The sequence below is a fragment of the Nicotiana sylvestris genome, chromosome 3 (genome assembly GCF_000393655.2).
Source record: "Nicotiana sylvestris chromosome 3, ASM39365v2, whole genome shotgun sequence".
In the NCBI taxonomy this organism is placed as follows: domain Eukaryota; kingdom Viridiplantae; phylum Streptophyta; class Magnoliopsida; order Solanales; family Solanaceae; genus Nicotiana; species Nicotiana sylvestris.
The window spans coordinates 115,606,754-115,629,420 of NC_091059.1; the positions used below are offsets into that span (position 1 = coordinate 115,606,754).

General features: G+C 38.8%; 1 protein-coding gene across 2 annotated transcripts; it reads right to left on the bottom strand.

Annotated features, from left to right (window-relative positions):
* Positions 1–9,282: 9,282 nt before the first annotated feature.
* LOC138888747 (uncharacterized) lies at positions 9,283–22,296 on the bottom strand. Of its 2 annotated transcripts, none has more exons than XM_070170960.1 (2): positions 21,652–22,296; positions 9,283–16,789 (listed from the first exon to the last, which is right to left on the bottom strand). In XM_070170960.1, exon 2 carries the CDS (start codon positions 14,317–14,319, stop codon positions 13,108–13,110), a length of 1,212 nt encoding a protein of 403 aa, XP_070027061.1. In that variant the 5' UTR covers positions 14,320–16,789; positions 21,652–22,296; the 3' UTR covers positions 9,283–13,107. The 2 variants fall into 2 exon arrangements, with proteins under 2 accessions (XP_070027061.1, XP_070027060.1); XM_070170959.1 differs by having other exon boundaries at positions 9,283–16,795.
* Positions 22,297–22,667: the final 371 nt, after the last annotated feature.

Genomic DNA, 22,667 nt, shown 5'->3' on the forward strand with positions numbered 1-22,667 from the left:
ACGACATCGGAGTAGAGAGATATTTGCATTTTTGCGAAACTGCGCAAGCAGCTCCTAGTGGGACCCACTTAGGCGGTGGACGACCCTTGAACATTTTAAAGGGCTTGGACGGCTTATTTTTGGTCATTTTAGACCAAGTACAGTTCCCAAACTCTATCAATACCTCTCTAACAGTTCCCAAGGGTTCCAAATCGAATCCAAGGGTGTTTTACCTAAACTTAACCTCAAAAGTTAGCCAAAGTGAAGAAAAGAGTCTCTATGGTGTTGTGAGGTGATTAAGGGTGCTTGTAAGCTAAGGGAAGCTTTGATTCTAGTTTTTTCAGATTATTTAAGGTATGTATAACACCCCATTTCTCGGAATTAATCTTATATCTGTGTTGGTTAAGTTATTTGGATGAAAAATAACAAAATAGAACTTGAAGTTGTATAAGAAATTGTTATCTTATTGGACTATTTTGGAGTTGTTTATATGATTTCATATGGTAGGAAATCGTGGGGAATAGCTTGGTTATAATGTTATTATTGTTATTATTCTTGTCAATATGTTGAGTATGTTGACGATGTTGTAAATAGGAGAAAAAGCAACCACACAATACTTAGAAGTTGTTCATGTCGTTGTCTTATCTTGTAGGGCTGTTTGATGTTACTTTTATGATGGATATAGGGTTGGAATGTCATGTCAATATATATTATTATATGTTGGACATATTGATGGTGTTGTGAGTACAGGGGAGATGGGAAAAAGAGTTGGGGTTTGGTTTCAATCCAAGTTTGTCGCTCGTCATATTAAATAGCAGTTTTGTGTATGATGTTTGTGCACATGTTGTTGTATAGATTGATTGGTGTTGTTGGGCTGTTGGTATATGGTATTGGAGAAAGCCCTTGTTATAGGAGAGATGCTGCCCAAATTTACATAAATGAGCTACTAGCTTAAGTTACGGACTTAGCCTTTACTTAGTACCAATTTTGAATCTCCTTATGCTATGGTAGATTGAGTTGCATTGTTTGAAGATTTGCTTGGAAGCTATTAAGGACTCAATGATGTTAAGGTATGTTAAGGCTAAACCTTTCCTTCATTTTGTCATGATCTAGTAACTACATGTGTTTGATAACGAGAAATAAAGAGAAGTTCATATTTCTAATGTATGTTGGCCTAGTCTCATAAGTTACAGCATTCTCCCTTATCGGGACTTCATATTCAGTTTAGTTTGTCTTCTTTCAGCCAAGAGAGCATAGAGTCTATATATATACAGTATTATAGTATTTTCACCACCATCGAGCTATAATTTATGGGCGGGCCCCTATTGGGCAACCTCAGGTCAGATGGTAAGATATATACCGAGCCTACTATGGCCGAGTGCCTATGAGCAAACCCAGAATGGCGGAGATACAGAGCCTAGTATGGTCGAGCACCTATGAGCGAGCCTACTATGTTAGAGCGGTTATACATATCGAGCCTTACAGGGCCGGACAACTATTTTACTTATTATATTGAGAGAGTTGAGACAGTATCAGTAGGTAAGCATATCTTCAAATTATCTTTGACTCCCAGTTACTTTCAGTTATTATATTATCAGCTCAGTTGCAACTTTCAGTTATTCTATTATCTTATATACTCTATACATTATTTCTTACTAACGTCCTTTTTTGCCGAGAACGTTGCATTTCATGCCTGTAGGTCCTGATAGATAGTTGGATAGACCTTCCCAATAGACAGAGTCAAACATGAGCTTGGTTGGTAAGTTCCACTTTCTCGGTGTTACCAGGTCTATACCTTGGAGTCCATTTTATATATACAGGTTTGATGGGTAGGTTGAGGCCTTGTCCCGACCATGATACAATTTAATTATCTCTAGAGGCTTGTAAACGAGTCCTGTATATTTATATATCAGTAGATTTTCATGGCGGCTTTGTCAGCCTACATACACATATATATACACACACACACACACACACACACACACACACACACACACACACACACACATATATATATATATATATATATATATTAACTTTTGGGTATGTTTACCCCTCATATGAGAGAAACATTATTTTTAGATGATTCAGAATATGACCTCATCGGCCTAAGTTGAGGGTTACCCCTCCAGAATTCACAGTTACAGAATGGTACGCTCGGGCCGAGTATGACACCGGGTGCCGGCCACGCCTCTTCAGGTTTGGGGTGTGACAATACTTTTTCAGCTATCGAATGTAATAGTTTCTGGTGCGAGCTAAAAGGGAAAAGCCCAAACATGTTCTTATAAGAACATTTCTCTCTCCTTAAAAAAAAAGTCACACTCACAAATTGAGGAGAATACTCTTTGTTTCTTTTTCTACCACTAAACTTTGTTATTTTTCATACTTGTAAAAATGACTTGTTTCTGACACGCGTATTGCACGTGTACTCCATATAATTGAGTATATAATTAAAAAACAATCATATATATTATTAAACCGTGCAGCTTGATTTATAAAATAAAAATTAAAACAGTGTCTTATTGTGATTTCTGGCTTTGCCTGCAATTACATCTGATTGTCTTTTTTTTTTTGGGGGGGGGGGGGGTTAATAAACATAATTTTTTTTTATTTACTAAATGATAAGGTTGGAAAATAGTTTATTAATATCTTCTAGAACCAGGTTTGTTGAATTTGATATGCCATTGTTAAGATATTAGAACTTGATCTATATAATGTTGGCAGGTAATGGGTGTAGATATGAATTTAGATAGATATAGATATCATTTTATCATATCAGATGCCACTTTATTTAAGTAAGATATCTTATATCTAAAAAAATGTACATTTTTATATAAAATAATAGTAATTTATTAATAATATAATATATTTAATCTCCATGCTATTATAACTTACATATTTTGTGCAAGTACTGAAAATGAAGGGAGAATTATATATATATATATATATATATATATATATATATATACCAACAAAATAAAAGAAGACTTATTTAATTGAACAATACAAAACAAAAAATTCAACAAAATGGAATATAATAGATATATGCATCATGATAAATTTTTCGAAAATTCTCACATAAAAAGTCTAATGTAAAAAGCAATTCGCAATTGGTACATATATCCTGCAAAGTAAATGCAGTATAGTTGTAGAGATATATGGTGATCACCTCAAATTCATATATCTTCGATGTTAATGTGTGCCTTTACAAATAAATTAATCCAATAAATTACATTAATACTGTAATTATTTCATAAAATTGATCCACTTGGCTACATCCATCTCGTAGTCTACTTACATTCTATTTTTACATTATTTAAATTAGAAAACAAAAAATTCAAGTTCGAATATTTCTCTTTTTTTTTTGGTTATTATTTCAATGATATTATCATATCAAATTAACCTGCTTAAATTTCAAATTGTCAAATCAGAAAATGTAATATGCTGAAAAGGAAAATGAAAACAAAACTCAAAAGGAAATGAATGTTGAAGGGAGAAACTCTACTGCTTAAAACTTCTTTTATGGCAAGAGTTTATATGAGTATCGGGAAAAGATAAAAAAGAACACTATTACAGACTAAATAACAGTAGATGGTGTTGCTTAATAAAAATTTGCATAAACAATACTAATATACAATTTCATAGATACTCATAGGAAGATAAAATAATCTTACCTGTTAAGCTTGCAAGGTTACTGTTTTTTTTCATATACTTCTTCTTTTAAAAGTTTATCTGATGGCTTTCTTAACCCATGGAGAAAGCATGATGACAAAGCAAACCAAAGGTCCCTTGCTAAGAGGTAAAAAGATTTACGTTGAGATAATTTCACAATAGCAATAAATTATATTGGGGTTAAAGTCTCATTGCAGCTAAAATTTAACATTTAATTCGAGGTTATAATAGTCAATTAACTTTTGAAGGAGTTTTTTGTAATTCAATTTTTTAGATTGGGACTTCATACTTATAATATAGTGTGATGATATGTGATGTCATTATATTTACATTGATATACAACTGAATAAGTACTAACAGTTCAAAAAAAAATAGTACTAACAGCTCTATTTACCTTTTAATTAACATATTTGAAAAACCACAAAAGTTTATCTTTAGTCCTTAGTGTCACACCCCTTTTTCAAACAAACTCACTAAGCCTTCTTAAAATAATAAAAAGATTTAGTAAAACTTGAAAAGGGTTTTCGATTCGAAAAGTGACAGAGTTGTGTTCAAAAGGATTAACTCAGAGTCGCCACCTGACATTGATTTCGGTGTGTCAGGTCACCGTTTTTCTAAAAATAATTTTTTTTTCTTTTAAAACACTTGAGACTCTAAAGCTAAGTCTGCACAGAGAATCGGGTAAGGGGGTTCATTTGACTCGGGGAGAAGGTGTTAGGCATTCCCCGAATCCCTTGAAAGTCACGGTTGCATACTGGATCTAGTTGGCTTTTAGAATATTCGGATTGAGGTAAGATAAACACAGAAAAATAAACACACAAAAGGCTTGAGGTCGTCCCCACTTAATAAAAGAAAAAAAATAAAAATAAAATACTACAAGTTCTATTTTTCGGTCTCTGAATACAAATACTACGAGGCATACCCCGGATAAATATATACAAATCTCTCGAGGCATTCCCCGGATAAATTTAACTAAGGGAACGACTTCTCGCCACGAAAACTAATAAAAATCCTAAGGCTTGCTTACCCAAGTGTGATCGACCTAAAACATGTTACTAGCGGGGAAACGTTGAAATAAAATTGTTGGAAAATCAAATTGAGTCCTTTTATACCAGCATCCCACCGCATGATCTGAACTATCCAAAATAGGTACGAACCATACCAATAAAATTAAATAAACCTATAAAGGAAAACATCTAAACATGCATATAAAATAGAAGAATGCATAATGGAATAATAGGAAAAGAGAAGCAAACGTGATATTATTTGAAGTTCAAGACAATTTTGACAACTGATTGCTGCTAGAAAAAGACTTTGGTTCTACCATTTGCCTAAATATTACTTACTGTTAATGGCAATTCTAAATCCCAAACTAACTATCATATACTAACCAAATATTCTTCAGTCAATATAACTTTATTGAGCAATTTACTAATAACCAAACTAATCATACATCTACGAGGCTAAACTTCAAACTTTAGAACCAACAAATGCAACAAGACTCCAAACATTTAAAGAGTAAAATCAACGATCATGCCCCAATATTTTTAGCAAGAAGGTCAATTAAACTGACCAGTAGATTAATCTCATCAAAGTTTAGGCCAAACAAAAGAATTTCACTTAAAATCAAAGAGCAAGCACACAACCAAACAAATGTTCCGTTCAAACACCAAAACAATTGAAATCTGAAAATCTGAGAAGAAACAGAGTGAGGAATAGACCTTTAATTGAGCAGCGACCAAAAATACCAGCCGGGACACGAACACGACAGAATCTCGAACAGAACCTCACGCCGACGACAAATCGACCCTTTCCGCTTAGACTGGAATACTCGATCAACTAGAGCATCAACCCAAGCTTAAAATAAAATCGAGCGATTCACTAAAAATATTCGAACAACAAACCACATCGACTGGATCGACTCAAAATGATGGACCATAATTTTTACTCCAGTAGCTACGATTCCAGTTTTCAATTTACAAAAGAGGAACAAAAAATGAAACTAGACAAAGTGAACTAAACATTTTTTGGTGATTTTCTTGGTAGAGTATTTGGAATAGTTTGTAAAGGGTCGAGAAGATGAAGCAACCGCCGATGGCTCTTTTTAGTTCAAGACCAAGAGTTCAAAACTTGGGTTAGAGTTTCTATAATTGGGTATTTTATATGAAGGGGGAAGGGATGATGACCATTGGATTAGAAGGAAATAGATGGCTAGGATTAAATCTTGCACATAAATGGGCTAATGAGTTGGGAAGAATGGGCTAAGAATAATTGGGTGTAAGTTAAAAGAAATGGACTCACACCTTTGGGCCTACAAATTTTCTTGTTGGACAAAGACAAACTCAAAAATCCTACCAAAATATTAATTAAACTTAGTTAAGTAAATAAACAAAATTTTAAAATGAAACTACTTTTTTTGTATTTTCGAATGTTATAACAATAATAACACTAAAGTAAAAAGTAAATAAAATAGGCTAAAGTCGTGATAAAATTAAGATACCATGAATAAAAATATACTAATTGATCTTAAACTAAAGATAAAAATATAGAAAAGCGATAAACACGATAAATAAAATTATTTTATATTTTTTTTATGTCTTAGGACTAAAAGTAAAAGATTAAAATTATATTAAAATAAAGTCAAGTAAATATTTTAAAAATATTAAAATACTAAAACTAACTTTAAAATTTGCGCGGGTCAAAAATTACGTGCTTACAGCTGCCCCTCTTTGCTTGGAAACACGAAGAGTTTTCGGAGCAAAGAACAATAAGCAACGTAATTGATTTATGACCCGACGCTTATTCAAAAGAAAATAAAGGTGGCTAAAAAGATTGTGACCGAGCCCTGGTATCTGAGCTGCCTACATATCCTTGGCTATAAAGGAATCAGACTACGTGTAGTTCAGAAGTGAGAAGGATGATGGAGTACCGAGGTGGAGAGTCGAGTGAAGTGCCGTCGAGGTTCTGGTCCGCGGTTCCGGCCATTACATCAAAAATAAAAGGAAAAAATTACAGCAAAAGTAAAAGAAAATACAAGATCCTATCTACTTCTTGTCTTGAATCTTCCGTGAATTTTTACTTGATCTTCAACATGAAGCTGAAAAGTAGACCTTGTTCTTCAGGCGGGCTCCTGATACTTCTTAAATTTGCGAATTGAAGTAAGTCTGAAATGAATTCCCTTGTTCTCCAGGTGGGCGCCTGATTACCAACAACTTGAATTGTATTCCCTCGTTATCCAGGTGGGTGCCTGATTACCAAAACTTAAATTGTATTCCCTCGTTATCCAGGTGGGCGCCTGATTACCAAAACTTGAATTGTATTCCCTCGTTATCCAGGTGGGCGCCTGATTACCAAAACTTGAATTGTATTCCCTCGATATCCAGGTGGGCGCCTGATATTGCAACAAAACAGACAAAACAAAAGAAAATTTTTCTGCCCCAGTTTGGGATCTGGGCATATTTGTGAGTGTTAATCGGATCATGTTACCTATAGAGCTCTAAGAATTCAAAAGCTAAATCCCATTATCCAGGAGGGCCCTGAAAACTTCGAATTAAATCTCATCTAAAACTTAAAACTAAATCTCATTATCCAGGAGAGTCCTGAAAGCTTTAAAACTAAGTCTCATTATCCAAGAGGGTCCTGAAAAATTAAAAAACTAAATCCCATTATCCAGGAGGGTCCTGAAAATTTAAAATTAAACCGCATTATCCAGGAGGGTCCTGAGAACTTTTCTTTTAAAATTAAATCCCATTATCTAGGAGGGTCCTGAAAGCTTTCGAATTAAATTCCATTATCCATGAGGGTCCTGAGAATTTAAAAACTAAATCCCATTGTCCAGGAGGGTCCTGAAAATTTAAAAACTAAATCCCATTATCCAGGAGGGTCCTGAAAATTTAAAAACTAAATCCCATTATCCAGGAGGGTCCTGAAAATTTAAAAACTAAATCCCATTATCCAGGAGGGTCCTGAAAATTTGAAAACTAAATCCCATTATCCAGGAGGGTCCTGAAAATTTAAAACTAAATTCCATTATCCAGGAGGGTCCTGAAAATTTAAAAACTAAATCCCATTATCCAGAAGGATCCTGAAAATTTAAAAACTAAATCCCATTATCCAGGAGGGTCCTGAAAATTTAAAATTAAATCCCATTATCCAGAAGGATCCTGAGAATTTAAAACGAACTTACCTGAGTCATGCTCTCATCTTTGAGGATTCTGAATAGAATTTCTTGCTCCCTGAACCATGTTTTTCCATGGGAGGTCCCTGTGGATTTAAAAATTTTCTTGCCCCTGTTTCAGACAAATAGAATCTTGTTAGTTTGAAAATGTGCTGGTTAGTTTGTGGCATCCTTGCTGAGTGTCTGCTTCCGCCACTGTCATGCTTCATTCTGATTAGCTGCTTCGGGCTAGCAAGAAGTTGTTTGACCTTTTGATTATAACTGGACCACAAAACCTCTGCATGACCTGAATCTCTCACACTCACTTGTTGCATTGTGTTTTCATTTTGAAAGTTGTTGAATCCTTGTATCTTCTCAAAATTCAAAATTCACTTGATTGCTTGAACCTCAGTTATCACCATACTGCTTATTCTAAATCAAATCAATTGTGATGTGCCTGGTCGGACTCCGCTTTGTGCAATTTAGAAGCTGGTAATAGGCTTTGAAATCCTTTCCTGCTTGTTCAACTAGGGCTGACTCCAAAGAGACCCATAAAGATAGACTCAAAGAGCAAAGTGAAATGATTTTTGACAAAAAGGAACAAAGGAAAATTTTGAGCACAGATGACTATATGAAGAAGAATGAGAAAAGAAGACTTATCTGAGGGAAGCAGCCAGCTCCAATGATCATGGCATGCATTTCGGATTGATCAGCCTAATCCGTCCAACCAATCATATTTTCAGTTCATGTCCTGTCTTCATACTTCAAAACCGGGCTTTCACTGATCAAAATTCTTTGTAAAGTCATGAGCCTCATTCGACTTGTAGTGCCCCAAAGGGTTTTCACCAACAAGCCTCTCTAATGTGTTCATCTCTCAACTCATCATCGCCTTATGGTGTCGGCAAGGGTCTTCACCAATAAGACTCTCTCATTTTAAATTTTTTCTCAGCTCACCATCGCCTTACGGTGCCCGTGAAGGTTTTCACCAATAAGACTCTCTCATTTTAAATTTTCTCTCTTGCGCCCGTGAACAAAGTGTTACCTATATGTAAATCATACCTCTATCTCGCTTGACCTGGCATCCTCAAAGATTGATCGGAAGGTCTTTCTTTGGACCGTAATGTAGGCTTTTGGACAGGGTTAGAAAGAAAGGGTGGCATGAAGGCTCAAACTAACTTAAGATGAAAGGGGTCAAAATTACAACTTTTGGAATCAGATCTTTTCAAAACCAAAACTTCTGCCCTAGTTTCTTTGGGTCCGGGGAGTTTTAATTTTTATTTTGATGGGACCGAACCGTGAGGCTGCCTACGTATCCTTAAAAGGAATTAGGTCGAACGTAGTTCAAAAAGAAAGTTGTTTGTTTTTGTTTCCCTTTTTCTTTTCTTTTTTTTTCTTTTTCCTTTTTTTTTCTTTTCCTTCTTTTCTTTTTCCTTTTTTTCCGTTTTTCTTATTTTCACTCATTCATCATCATTCATTTTTTTATTCTCTACTTCTACTACTGATTCCAAAAGAGGGGTATGAAAGAAAATAAATAAAGCTCAAAAGGGGTAACAAAGGATGAAAGTGTTTGGGTAGCGGAACAAAATGCCTTCGTCATTTCAACTTTGAATAGGCCAAGTACAAAATACAACTGAAGGTAGGCAAAGAAATCATACATAGTACCTCTTAACTGCATTAGAATTGATAGCCATATCTACACATTTACCTTCTATGTCTGTTAAATACAAAGCGCCATTGGGCAACACTCTTGTCACTATGAACGGCCCCTGCCAGTTTAGGGCGAACTTGCCTTTAGCTTCAGCCTGATGAGGAAGGATGTGTTTCAATACCATCTGGCCCACTTCGAATTTCTGAGGAAGCACATTTTTGTTGTATGCACTTGTCATTCTCTTCTGATACAATTGACCATGACATACTGCAGCTAACCTTTTCTCATCAATCAAACTCAACTGCTCTAGCCGGGTTTTGACCCACTCATCATCATCAATTTCAGCTTCTGCAACGATCCGAAGGGATGGAATCTCAACTTCCGCAGGTATAACTGCCTCAGTTTCATATACCAGCAGATAAGGAGTTGCACCTACTCAAGTGCGAACAGTAGTGCGATAACCTAGTAAGGCAAAAGGCAACCTTTCATGCCACTGTCTAGAACCTTGAACCATCTTACGAAGTATCTTCTTTATGTTCTTGTTAGCAGCCTCAACAGCTCCATTTGCCTTGGGGCGATACGGAGTGGAGTTCCGATGCATGATCTTGAATTGTTGGCATATCTCTTTCATCAAATGACTGTTGAGATTAGCAGCATTGTCTGTGATGATCACCTTGGGAATTCCGAACGGACAAATGATATTTGAATGAACAAAATCCACCACCGCCTTCTTGGTCACGGACTTGAAAGTTACAGCTTCGACCCACTTGGTAAAGTAATCAATGGCCACCAGAATAAATCTATGCCCGTTTGACGCTGCCGGCTCAATTGGTCCAACGACATCCATGCCCCAAGCAATAAAGGGCCAAGGTGCAGACATTGTGTGTAACTCATATGGGGGAGAATGAATCAAATCACCATGTACCTGGCATTGATGACACTTGCGAACAAAACTGATACAATCCCGTTGCATGGTGAGCCAATAATAACCTGCTCGAAGTATCTTCTTTGCCAAGACATGCCCGTTCATGTGCGGCCCGCAAACTCCAGAATGCACTTCGGCCATGATAGTTGAAGCTTCTTCAGTGTCTATGCACCTCAGCAGTCCTAAATCCGGAGTCCTCTTGTACAAGATTCCTCCACTCAAGAAAAATCCACTAGCCAGACGTCGAATGGTTCTCTTTTGGTCACCTGTAGCATGTACTGGATATACCCCCGACCTGATGTATTCTTTGACATCGTGGAACCAAGGTTCGCCATCAATTTCCTCTTCCACCACATTACATAAGCATGTTGATCATGAACTTGGATGTGCACGGGGTCGACATAAGCCTTGTCCGGATGATGTAACATTGACGCCAGAGTGGCCAAGCCATCATCAATCTCATTATGAATCCTGGGAATATGTCTAAATTCAACCGACCTGAACCATTGACAAAGATCATGCAGACGCTGTCGGTACGGTATGAGCTTCAAATCTCGAGTCTCCCATTCTCCTTGAATCTGATGAACCAACAAATCTGAATCTCCCAGAACCAATATTTCTTGGACTCCCATGTCTACATCTAACCTCAAACCTAGAATGCATGCTTCGTACTCGGCCATATTGTTGGTGTAATGAAATCGAAGCTGGGCTGTTACAAGGTAATGTTGCCCTGTTTCAGATATAAGTACAGCCCCTACTCCGAAACCCTTCATGTTAGCAGCTCCATCAAAGAAGAGTTTCCAACCTGGATTTTCATCTCGGTCAACCTTATCAACACACATGACCTCTTCATCAGGAAAATAAGTCTTCAGTGGCTCATATTCATCATCCACCGGATTCTCGACCAAGTGGTCGGCCAAGGCTTAGGCCTTCATCGCAGTCCGAGTCACATAGATGATGTCAAACTCAGTAAGTAAAATCTGCCACTTCGCCAGTCTTCCCGTGGGCATAGGCTTCTGAAAGATATACTTTAGAGGATCCATGCGGGAAATGAGGTAAGTAGTGTAGGACGACAGATAATGCTTCAACTTTTGTGCAACCCAAGTCAGGGCGCAACATATCCTCTCAAACAGAGTGTACTTAACCTCATAAGGAGTGAAATTCTTACTGAGATAATAGATTGCTTGCTCCTTCTTTCCCGTGATGTCATGTTGACCCAATACATAGCCAAAAGAATTATCCAAGACTATCAAATAGAGAATTAAAGGTCTTCCAGGCTCTGGTGGGACCAACACATGTGGATTCAACAGGTACCTCTTAATCTTATCAAATGCTTCTTGACATTCTTCAGTCCACTTGACCGCAACATTCTTCTTTAGCAGCTTAAAGATGGGCTCACAGGTTGTCGTGAGCTGAGCAATGAACCTGTTGATGTAATTTAACCTTCCAAGCAAACTCATCACCTCTGTTTTGTTCTTTGGCGGCGGTAACTCTTGAATGACTTTGATCTTCGATGGATCTAACTCAATGTCGCGTCTGCTAACCACAAATCCCAGCAGCTTCCCCGACGGGACACCAAATGCACATTTCGCTGGATTGAGCTTGAGGTTATACCCGCAGAGTCTTTGGAAAAACTTCCTCAAATCCTTAACATGGTCAGACTGCTTCTTTGACTTTATGATCACATCATCTACATAAACCTCAATCTCCCTGTGTATCATGTCATGAAATATGGTGGTCATCGCCCTCATGTAAGTTGCCCCATCATTCTTCAAACCAAATGGCATTACCCCATAACAATATGTTCCCCATGGCGTGATGAACGCTGTCTTTTATGCATCTTCCTCATCCATCAAGATCTGGTGATATCCCGCATAACAGTCCACAAAAGACCCAATCTCATGCTTGGCACAATTATCGATCAGAATGTGAATGTTCGGCAATGGAAAATCATCCTTTGGGCTGCTTTGTTAATATCACGGTAATCAACACAGACCCTGGTCTTACCATCCTTCTTTGGTACTGGCACAACATTGGCTAACCAAGTGGGATATCGAGTGACCCGAATGACCTTTGCAGTAAGCTGCTTTGTGATTTCTTCTTTAATCTTCACACTCATATCTGTCTTGAACTTTCGCAACTTTTGCTTGACAGAAGGGAATGCTGGATCAGTTGGCAATTTATGAACTACCAGATCAGTGCTCAGGCCCGACATATCATCATATGACCATGCAAAGACATCTTTGTACTCAAACAATATTTTGATTATTGCCTCCTTAACTTGCGGCTCTAAATGCACACTTATCTTGGTTTCCCTAACATCATCCTAGTCCCCTAAATTGATTGCTTCGGTCTCACTCAAATTAGGCTTTGGTTTTTCTTCAAATTGTTTTAGCTCTTTACTGATTTCCTCAAATGCTGCTTCTTCATCATATTCTATTTCATCATTATATTCTACTTCTTGGATTGTTATTTCAGAATTAGATTGGCTTTTAAGACTCGGCTGAAAACTCTTCATGCATGTCATGTCACTGCAACCAGCATAAAAAGAACTGTACAAAAGAAAAAAGAACAAAATAAAACACTATTAAGAATAACGGAAAACAGAAAATTGCATTTCATTGAAAATAAAAGGATAGAAGGGTTTGAACATCAAAACAAGCAAAACTAAAAATCTGGATTACAACCCTGGAATAACCCAGATAACAGAAAGGAAAACAAAGCAAACTACCAAAACTCCTTCCTGGTGGGGAGAGGAGTAGCTTCCCAATTGCTAAGCTTCACGTTTGGGCCAACGAGCTGCACATTTGCTTTACTAGAGCCTTCACCAACTTCTACCATATTGACTTCTTCGAACAGACTTTGGAACCTCTTGATCAGCTCTTCATCAACATCGACCACAGGTTTTGGGATTGAGGAGGTTGGAGGCTTTTCAGTCCCTGGCTTGACAAAAGACTTAGAGATGTGTGGGAAGGGCTTGGGGAGCGACCATACCTTCTGTTTTAGATTTTTAACCCTTTTCATGTCCTTCTCTGTGGGCATGAATCCCAAACCAAATGTACCAGGATTCCCACTGGGGCGCACTGGATGCACAATACCCTGCAGAGATGAGCCCAGACCCTTGCCCGGCACAAAACCATTCTTCAACATTTCATTCGCAACCATGACGGACGTGGATGATAGCTTAGGACCCGGAATGCATTTTCCTTCAGGAATTTTCTCAACGGACACTGTTTCGAAAGTCTGATAGACCCAAGGTCCCTTATCATCTTCAGCTTCGATGAACGGAACAATTGTGTCATTACAAGCTGACAAGTCCTCATCACCGTGCACAACTATTTCCTGCGTGTCCCATTCAAACTTCACCATTTGGTGTAGAGAAGACGGGACTGCCTTAGCAGCATGTATCCAGGGCCTGCCCAACAACAGATTGTAGGAGACAACCACATCTAACACTTGGAATTCCATGGTAAACTCAACAGGCCCTATTGACAATTCGAGCATTATATCTCCAATAGAATCTTTACCTCCCCCATCAAAGCCTCGGACACACACATTGTTCAAGTGGATTCTTTCGGTGCCAATCTTCAGTTGTTGCAGAGTAGACAGGGGACAAATATTCGCACTAGAGCCATTATCAACCAAAACCCTTGAGATAACAGAATCTTCACACTTCACCGTGAGATAAAGAGCTCGGTTGTGTTCTGTACCCTCCATAGGAAGTTCATCGTCCGAGAAAGTGATCCTATTTGCTTCGAAGATCCTTCCAGCTATCTTTTCCAAGTGGTTCACTGTGATCTTATCAGGAACATTTGCCTCATTCAAAATCTTCATCAAGACCCTGCGATGTTCATCTGAATGTATCAACAAAGACAAAAGAGAAATGTGAGCTGGTGTTTTCCTTAACTGCTCCACAATGGAATAATCCTGCACTTTCATCTTTTCAGGAACTCCTCAGCCTCTTCCTCAGTGACCGATTTCTTTACTGGCATTGGGTTATCCTTGAATGACTTGGCTTTCCTTAATTCTTCTGGGGTGAAACATCCCCCAGAACGAGTCAATCCTCCAGTTTCATTAACTTCTTCCTCTATTTCTTTTCCTTTGTATGTCACTATCACTTGTTTATAGTTCCACGGAACAGCCTTGGCATCCATCACTAGCAGCTGGGTTACTGGTTTAATGATGATAGGGGTAATAGGAGCCCCTTTCACAACTATGACATGCTTACTTGAAATCCCTGGTACTACCACTTTTGAACTTTCTGAACTTGCCCCGATATCTTTCGACAGCCCTTTCACGACCAACACTGGTGACTTCGAATTGAGTGAGCTCGGCTTTTTCTGTAATCCCTTCAACTATCAAGGGCGTTGCTTTTGTAGAGTCTGGAGCTTTAACCAAATTGCTTTCACTGGCCCAAATCATCATGACGGACTTAGAAGACTTTTTGGGCTCCCCATCCTTGTGAACTATTTCAATCATGTGCGTCTCTGCATGGGCTGGCAAAGGGTTTTGGTTGATGTTTGGCACATCTGGGCTTTGGACTACAATTTGGTTTGTATCAATGAGCTCCTGGATTGCCCGTTTCAAATGCCAACACTTCTCTATGTCATGCCCTGGAGCATCAGAACAATAGGTGCATCTTAGGGAATAATCGAGGTTTTTTGGAGGGGGATTTGGTATCTTTGACTCAATCGACCTCAAGACGTTCAACTGCCTTAACCTTTGAAACAGACTAGCATAGGACTCTCCAAGCGGGGTAAAAGTTTGTTTCCGCTGCTGCCTCTCTCTCCTATATCTGGCCTTGATCGAAAATTTGAACCAGTGAGGCTTTGATAGGGTTGTGGGGGTGGATAGGTATTTTGTGGAGCTGGGTAGATATTCTGCGGAGCTGGAGCACGCCATTGCAGGTAAGAAGGGGGTTGAGCATATGACTGTGTGTGGTGAACAAGGTATTGGGATGACCTGGCTAAGTATTAGGGGTTTTGCGGGGAAAAGTAATGTTGAGGTGGATTATATGGAGCTTGGGCGTAGGCTTGGGGTCGGGGTCGAGGATGGATGTACTGATGAGGTGAACCCCTCTGGCCATGCCATGATCCGGAGACAAACATAGCAACATCTTCCTTCTTCTTCTTGCCTAGCAAACTTCCGGTACCACTCTGGATTGCCCGGGTGGTTGCTTTTATAGCAGAATAGCTCATGATCTTACTCGACTTGAGCCCCTCTTCCACCATTTCTCCCATCTTCACCACATCATTGAAAGACTTACCAATGGCTGAGATCAAGTGGCCATAGTAAGTGGGCTCTAGGGCTTGAAGAAAGTATTTAACTATCTCGTCCTCTTCCATCGGAGGATTGACTCGTGCAGCTTGCTCCCTCCACCAGAACCCATATTCTCTAAAGCTTTCACTGGGTTTCTTTTCCACCTTGGTCAGAGATAGGCGGTCTAGAACAATGTCTATATTGTACTGAAAGTGTCGGGCAAAGGCCTGAGCCATATCGTCCCAGGTGTACCACTTGCTGGCGTCCTGGTGGGTGTACCATTCTAAAGTTGCCCCACTCAGACTTTGGCTAAAGTATGCCATCAGTAATTCATCTTTTCCCCCGGCGCCTCTCATCTTACTACAATAACCTCTCAGATGAGCTATAGGATCCCATGTCCGTCATACAAGTCAAACTTGGGCATCTTGAACCCGACAAGCAATTGGACATCGAGGAACAAACACAAATCCTTATAGGCTACACTCACTTGGTTTCCCAACCCTTGCATATCTCTCAGTGATTGCTCCAGACTCTGTACCTTCCTAAACATCTCTTCTTGCTCTGCGTTCTTGGGTAGTTTGTCAGTTTCAACATGAGGCTCAAATTGGGGATTGTAAGAGTAAGGATCTGGGACTTTGAAGGTGGGGTCCGGTGCATAGTAGTGAGTATCTGTAGCGAGGAATTTGGGCTCACTAGAGGATCGGTGGAGGGTAGCTTGTGGAGGGGGTACAAAAATAGGAGTAGATGTCTGAGCAGGGTATGAGGTTGTTTTGGCTGGCGGAGCATGAACAATTTGGGCTGAAGTGCCGGGGTAGTTGTGGTAAGGGGTAAAGCCAGGTGCGTGTTGTAGGGAAAGATCAATGGTATTGGGCATCTGGGATTGAGAGAGTGGTGGAATGGAAGCAGGGTTTTCTGTGTAGTTGGTAGGGAACGAGGGTGGAGGATGTCCCTTAATCCAGGCTTGATACATTTCTGCCATCTGATGCTTCAACCTCCGGACCTCCTCTTGTAGTTCCGATTCCGACTCAACAATCTCCCTTGGTGGTTATACAACTCCAGTGTCTGTTTCCTTGCTAACCATGACTGTTTGACGCTTTGACCGGGTGTTGTATAGATGACTTGCCAGGAGGCCAACAAACTAACCACCTTCCTGAAACTTAATAAAGATAATAGAGGACAACAACACAAAACCACCATGTTAGCATTGGAGTATTTATCAAATAATAATATCACATTACGTGCAATGCACCTAGCAACAATCAACGGTTCTAAAATGGTTTTGAGGGTCGCAGGGTCATATGGCATCATCCCAATTTGCTCATTTTAATCCTTTCTTCTCTTTCTTTTCCAACACCTCTTATCACTCTTTTCTTTTTCTTTCTCTTTTTATTTTGAACCAAAAATGATTTGATCGGACCCGATGTAGGTTGCCTACGTATCATGTCCCTCATGAATCAGACCAAGCGTAGTTCTGGAGAAGTGGTGGAAAATAAATTGAAAACAAAATCTTTTTGGGATTTTTCATTTAAAACTTTTCGATATTAAAATACAAAGGGAAATACGATAATGAAAGACATGACAGACTCAACTACACTACGACAGACTCTGACATTACCTAAAGGACTCGGTACTTCTAGACAAGACACGAAAGTAAAAGACAACATAAGACAATCTCAAAACACCTAAATAGAATGACTCCTCAAGCTGCTCCTGAATGCGACTGTCCTGACCGGGATGGTCCTGGGCTGTCCGTCATGCTCAAACTCTGTAACATGCCTCGTAAAGAAACACCAATGCTGGGAATAAAGGCCCTGGCGTGTGCCTCCGCATCCTGAAGGCCGACCCTAAACAAATATTGGCTATGCTGCCAATCCCGCTAACTGAGACTTTATCAACTCAAGCTTATCCTAGGGATCTTGGTCCGATGCCTCCCCAAAATCATCTGTCTGAACTGCCCGACCCTTGAGTTGGCTTGGCAATGGGATGCTGACCCCTGGCGGGACGGATTGTAACCAAATCAAGTACTCCTGAGTACACTCGGGCCTGCCAACATCCTCTACTAATGTATTTTTCTTCATCCTCTTTGCATTGTTCCAGTATTGCACATACTTGATTTCATCAGCCACCTTTTTGCTAAAATTTATGATGTGCCTTCGAAGGTTCAAAGTTGGAGGCTCCGCTTGTCTTCTGCCCAATTTCCGCATTACCCTAAGGGGAGTGTACGACCTAACACACTTGAGTCCTATCAGCATCAGGAAAGGCTGCATGAGGCACCCTACCAAGATATCATCCAAAGGTAGCCAAAGGTAAGCCCACAAAACATTCCCATTTGTCCTCAAACCAAGGAACTCAATCCAAGCCGTGACGCCTACTGGGTACGTAAACTTAGGAGATTTCATCATGCGTTCGATGCATACCACCCAATCCCTCAAGGCACGGTCGATGGGACAAAGTAAGGAAGCGGTGTGCAAATGCTCCATCATCCACAGCTGTAGCAAAAGGTTACTTCCCTCAAAATATCTGACACCTCCCCTAACCTCACTCAGGGCTCGGTACAACTCTGCTAAGATCATCGGCACAACGGTAACGGTTTTGCGTTGCTTCTCATGAAATAGTGCCATTACCACTGACTGTAGACGGGTACTAATGTGCCTCTCATCTAATGGAAAAACCAATAATCCCAACAAAGCAAGGCTGAAAGCTTCGAGGCGACGTCTTTGCCACTTTGCCTTGGTTGTGCAGAACTCATCCCAAAAGACATCAAAACTATCCTGTGGTCCAAATCTAGCAAACAAATAATCCAAGGATATCCAGGACTGCTCGAGACATTTTAAATGCTTATTATCTTTCAGGCCTAGGTCGCTGAGGAATCTTGTCCTAGAGTGGTCTCAAGGAAGTATCATGTCCTTGCCTATATAGCTTAAACGAGTGAGACCAGACATTTCTGCCAAGGTAGGAGTCATCTCACACTCTCCAAATCTGAAAATCAAATTTTGTGGATCCCAATAAGTCAGCATCACCTCCACTAAATCTGGGCGGGGTGTGATATCAATAAGGGAAGTTAAGGTGCCCAATTTCTGCATTAACTCGTGCTGCTCTAACGATGAAAACATTTTCCACCACTTGATCAACTTCCTAGGAATCTTTACTACCATCAGCACTTTGGATCGAATCAGCGGGTCCATACATGAATGAAGCAAACATGGTTAGCGACTCGGGACACTACGTTACCCCACCACATTTCCTAGTCGACAAATGCAGGACACAACTTGGTTATTTTTGCAAAATGGCCTAAGTGGTTGAAAGTGGCTATTAGCGCAAACTTGACAGAGTTGACCCCTAATGCATGAGAAATACTCCATTTAAAGCTTACATGACTCTAATATCCCGACAATCATGGTCTTAAAAATTACTTTGCAGAAATGGACCCTTTTTGCAAAAATGGCCGATGTGGCCAAATGTGGCTAGGGACGCAAACACGACATGGATGGACCTTAAAGTGATATGAAATCGAGTTATAAATCAAGATCCTAAGACATGGGTAATTGAGCCACTCTTGCAAAAATAACCATATTTTGCAAGAATGACCGATGTGGCCAAAAGTGGCTAGACATGCAAATTTGACAGGAATGAACCTTAGAATTAAGAGGATACTTTATTGTAGACTCAAGATCCTAGGACAAGAGATAGCAAACTACTTTGAGAAAGCACTTCTATTTTTGCAAAAACGGCCAAAGTGGCCAAATATGGCTATACATGCAAGATTTGGCTACGACCCTGGAAGCCAAGAACCTAGGACCTAATAGGAAGACCGGACCCTATGTGGGTTGCCTACGTATCCCGCCCCAGAAGACGAGAATCAGGTTCGCGTAGTTCAGGAAGATTGGTCATGGGAGAAAGCCTTTTTTAAAAAAAATGCAACTAATTTGGAAAAACCATATTTTTTGTCTTTCTGAGAAATGATGGAAAATGTAAACACTTTTTGGATTTTCTTTTCTCTTTTTTTTTGAATTTTTGGAAAATGATGGAAAATGTAAAATCTTTTGGATTTTCTTTTTTTTTCTTTTTTTTTCTTTTTGGAAAATAATGGGAAAATGTAAAATCTTTTTTGGATTTTTCATTTTCATTTTTTTTTTAAAAGTAGTGAAAGAAAAATATAACTGGGCCCTACTTGCTTCGTCTTTCACCCTTCTTTCCCAAGCATCGGTCCGCCAAATGATCTTTTTACCCTCAAAGATGCAACATGTATCACATAGGGATGATTGAATGTCTTTTTGGGCCACGGGCCCATTTTGACAAAATTTGGATAGGTTTCCTACAAAAGGACACGGTACCTGGACAGAGCCTTGTTAGGTCTAAATGACATGATGCAAATAAAAATGATCTAAAGGCTGACCTAAGTTTGGGGTTCACTAACAAGGCAATTCGGGGGAGCGTATGGTCGATGGTGGCTGCTCAAGCTTTCCACCCACTCCATACGTCCGACGGCCCCCTCCTAAATTAAGGGTGACTCAACAAAGAGTTCGTGCACGCGACACGTACTCCGAGACTTGTTGCAGAAAGAAAACCCATGGTTATGCACATGATGACAATTTATAAAACAGTAACTCATAAAGGAAAAACTGTAAATAAATAAGCAACTAGCAAATAAAAATGATATAAACAAAATAAAAAGCAAACAAAACACATAAAAACCTCAACTGAATATCCTAAAAACCAACAAGATCAAGTACTAGCTCGAATCTGCAGGTCCCCAGCAGAGTCGCCAGTGATGTCACACCCCTTTTTCAAACAAACTCACTAAGCCCTCTTAAAATAATAAAAAGATTTAGTAAAACTTGAAAAGGGTTTTCGATTCGAGAAGTGACAGAGTTGTGTTCAAAAGGATTAACTCAGAGTCGCCACCTGACATTGATTTCGGTGTGTCAGGTCACCGTTTTTCTAAAAATAATTTTTTTTTTTTAAAACACTTGAGACTCTAAAGCTAAGTCTGCACCAGAGAATCGGGTAAGGTGGTTTATTTGACTCGGGGAGAAGGTGTTAGGCATTCCCCAAGTCCCGTGAAAGTCACGGTTGCATACTCGATCTAGTTGACTTTTAGAATATTCGGATTGAGGTAAGATAAACACAGAAAAATAAACACACAAAAGGCTCGAGGTCGTCCCCACCTAATAAAAGAAAAAAAATGAAAATAAAATACTACAAGTTCTACTTTTCGGTCTCTGAATACAAATACTACGGGGCATACCCCAGATAAATTTAACTAAGGGAACGACCTCTCTCCACGAAAACTAATAAAAATCCTAAGGCTTGCTTACCCAAGTGTGATCAACCTAAAACATGTTACTAGCGGGGAAACGTTGAAATAAAATTGTTGGAAAATCAAATTGAGTCCTTTTATACCCGCATCCCACCGCATGATCTGAACTATCCAAAATAGGTACGAACCATACCAATAAAATTAAATAAACCTATAAAGGAAAACATCTAAACATGCATATAAAATAGAAGAATGCATAATGGAATAATAGGAAAAGAGAAGCAAACGTGATATTATTTGAAGTTCAAGACAATTTTGACAACTGATTGCTGCTAGAAAAAAACTTTGGTTCTACCATTTGCCTAAATATTACTTACTGTTAATGGCAATTCTAAATCCCAAACTAACTACCATATACTAACCAAATATTCTTCAGTCAATATAACTTTATTGAGCAATTTACTAATAACCAAACTAATCATACATCTACGAGGCTAAACTTCAAACTTTAGAACCAACAAATGCAAAAAGACTCCAAACATTTAAAGAGTAAAATCAACGATCATGCCCCAATATTTTTAGCAAGAAGGTCAATTAAACTGACCGGTAGATTAATCTCATCAAAGTTTAGGCCAAATAAAAGAATTTCACTTAAAATCAAAGAGCAAGCACACAACCAAATAAATGTTCCGTTCAAACACCAAAACAATTGAAATCTGAAAATCTGAGAAGAAACAGAGTGAGGAATAGACCTTTAATTGAGCAGCGACCAAAAATACCAGTTGGGACACGAACACGACGGAATCTCGAACAGAACCTCGCGCCGACGACAAATCGACCCTTTCCGCTTAGACTGGAATACTCGATCAACTAGAGCATCAACCCAAGCTTAAAATAAAATCGAGCAATTCACTAAAAATATTCGAACAGCAAACCACATCGACTGGATCGACTCAAAATGATGGACCATAATTTTTACTCCAGTAGCTACGATTCCAGATTTCAATTTACAAAAGGGAAACAAAAAATGAAACTAGACAAAGTGAACTAAACATTTTTTGGTGATTTTCTTGGTAGAGTATTTGGAATAGTTTGTAAAGGGTCGAGAAGATGAAGCAACCGCCGATGGCTCTTTTTAGTTCAAGACCAAGAGTTCAAAACTTGGGTTAGGGTTTCTATAATTGGGTATTTTATATGAAGGGGGGAAGGGATGATGGCCATTGGATTAGAAGGAAATAGATGGCTAAGATTAAATCTTGCACATAAATGGGCTAATGGGTTGGGAAGAATGTGCTAAGAATAATTAGGTGTAAGTTAAAAGAAATGGACTCACACCTTTGGGCCTACAATTTTTCTTGTTGGACAAAGACAAACTCAAAAATCCTATCAAAATATTAATTAAACTTAGTTAAGTAAATAAACAAAATTTTAAAATGAAACTACTTTTACTTTTATTTTTGTATTTTTAAATGTTATAACACTAAAGTAAAAAGTAAAGAAAATAGGCTAAAGTCATGATAAAATTAAGATACCATGAATAAAAATATACTAATTGATCTTAAACTAAAGATAAAAATATAGAAAAGCGATAAACACGATAAATAAATTTATTTTATATTTTTTTTATGTCTTAGGACTAAAAGTAAAAGATTAAATTATATTAAAATAAAGTCAAGTAAATATTTTAAAAATATTAAAATACTAAAACTAACTTTAAAATTTGCGCGGGTCAAAAATTACGTGCTTACACTTAGATCCTATTATTGTT

Bases quoted from the DNA above. Each gene is read 5' to 3' on its own strand.
- LOC138888747 (XM_070170960.1), bottom strand. From the start codon at position 14,319: ATGAAAGTGCAGGATTATTCCATTGTGGAGCAGTTAAGGAAAACACCA.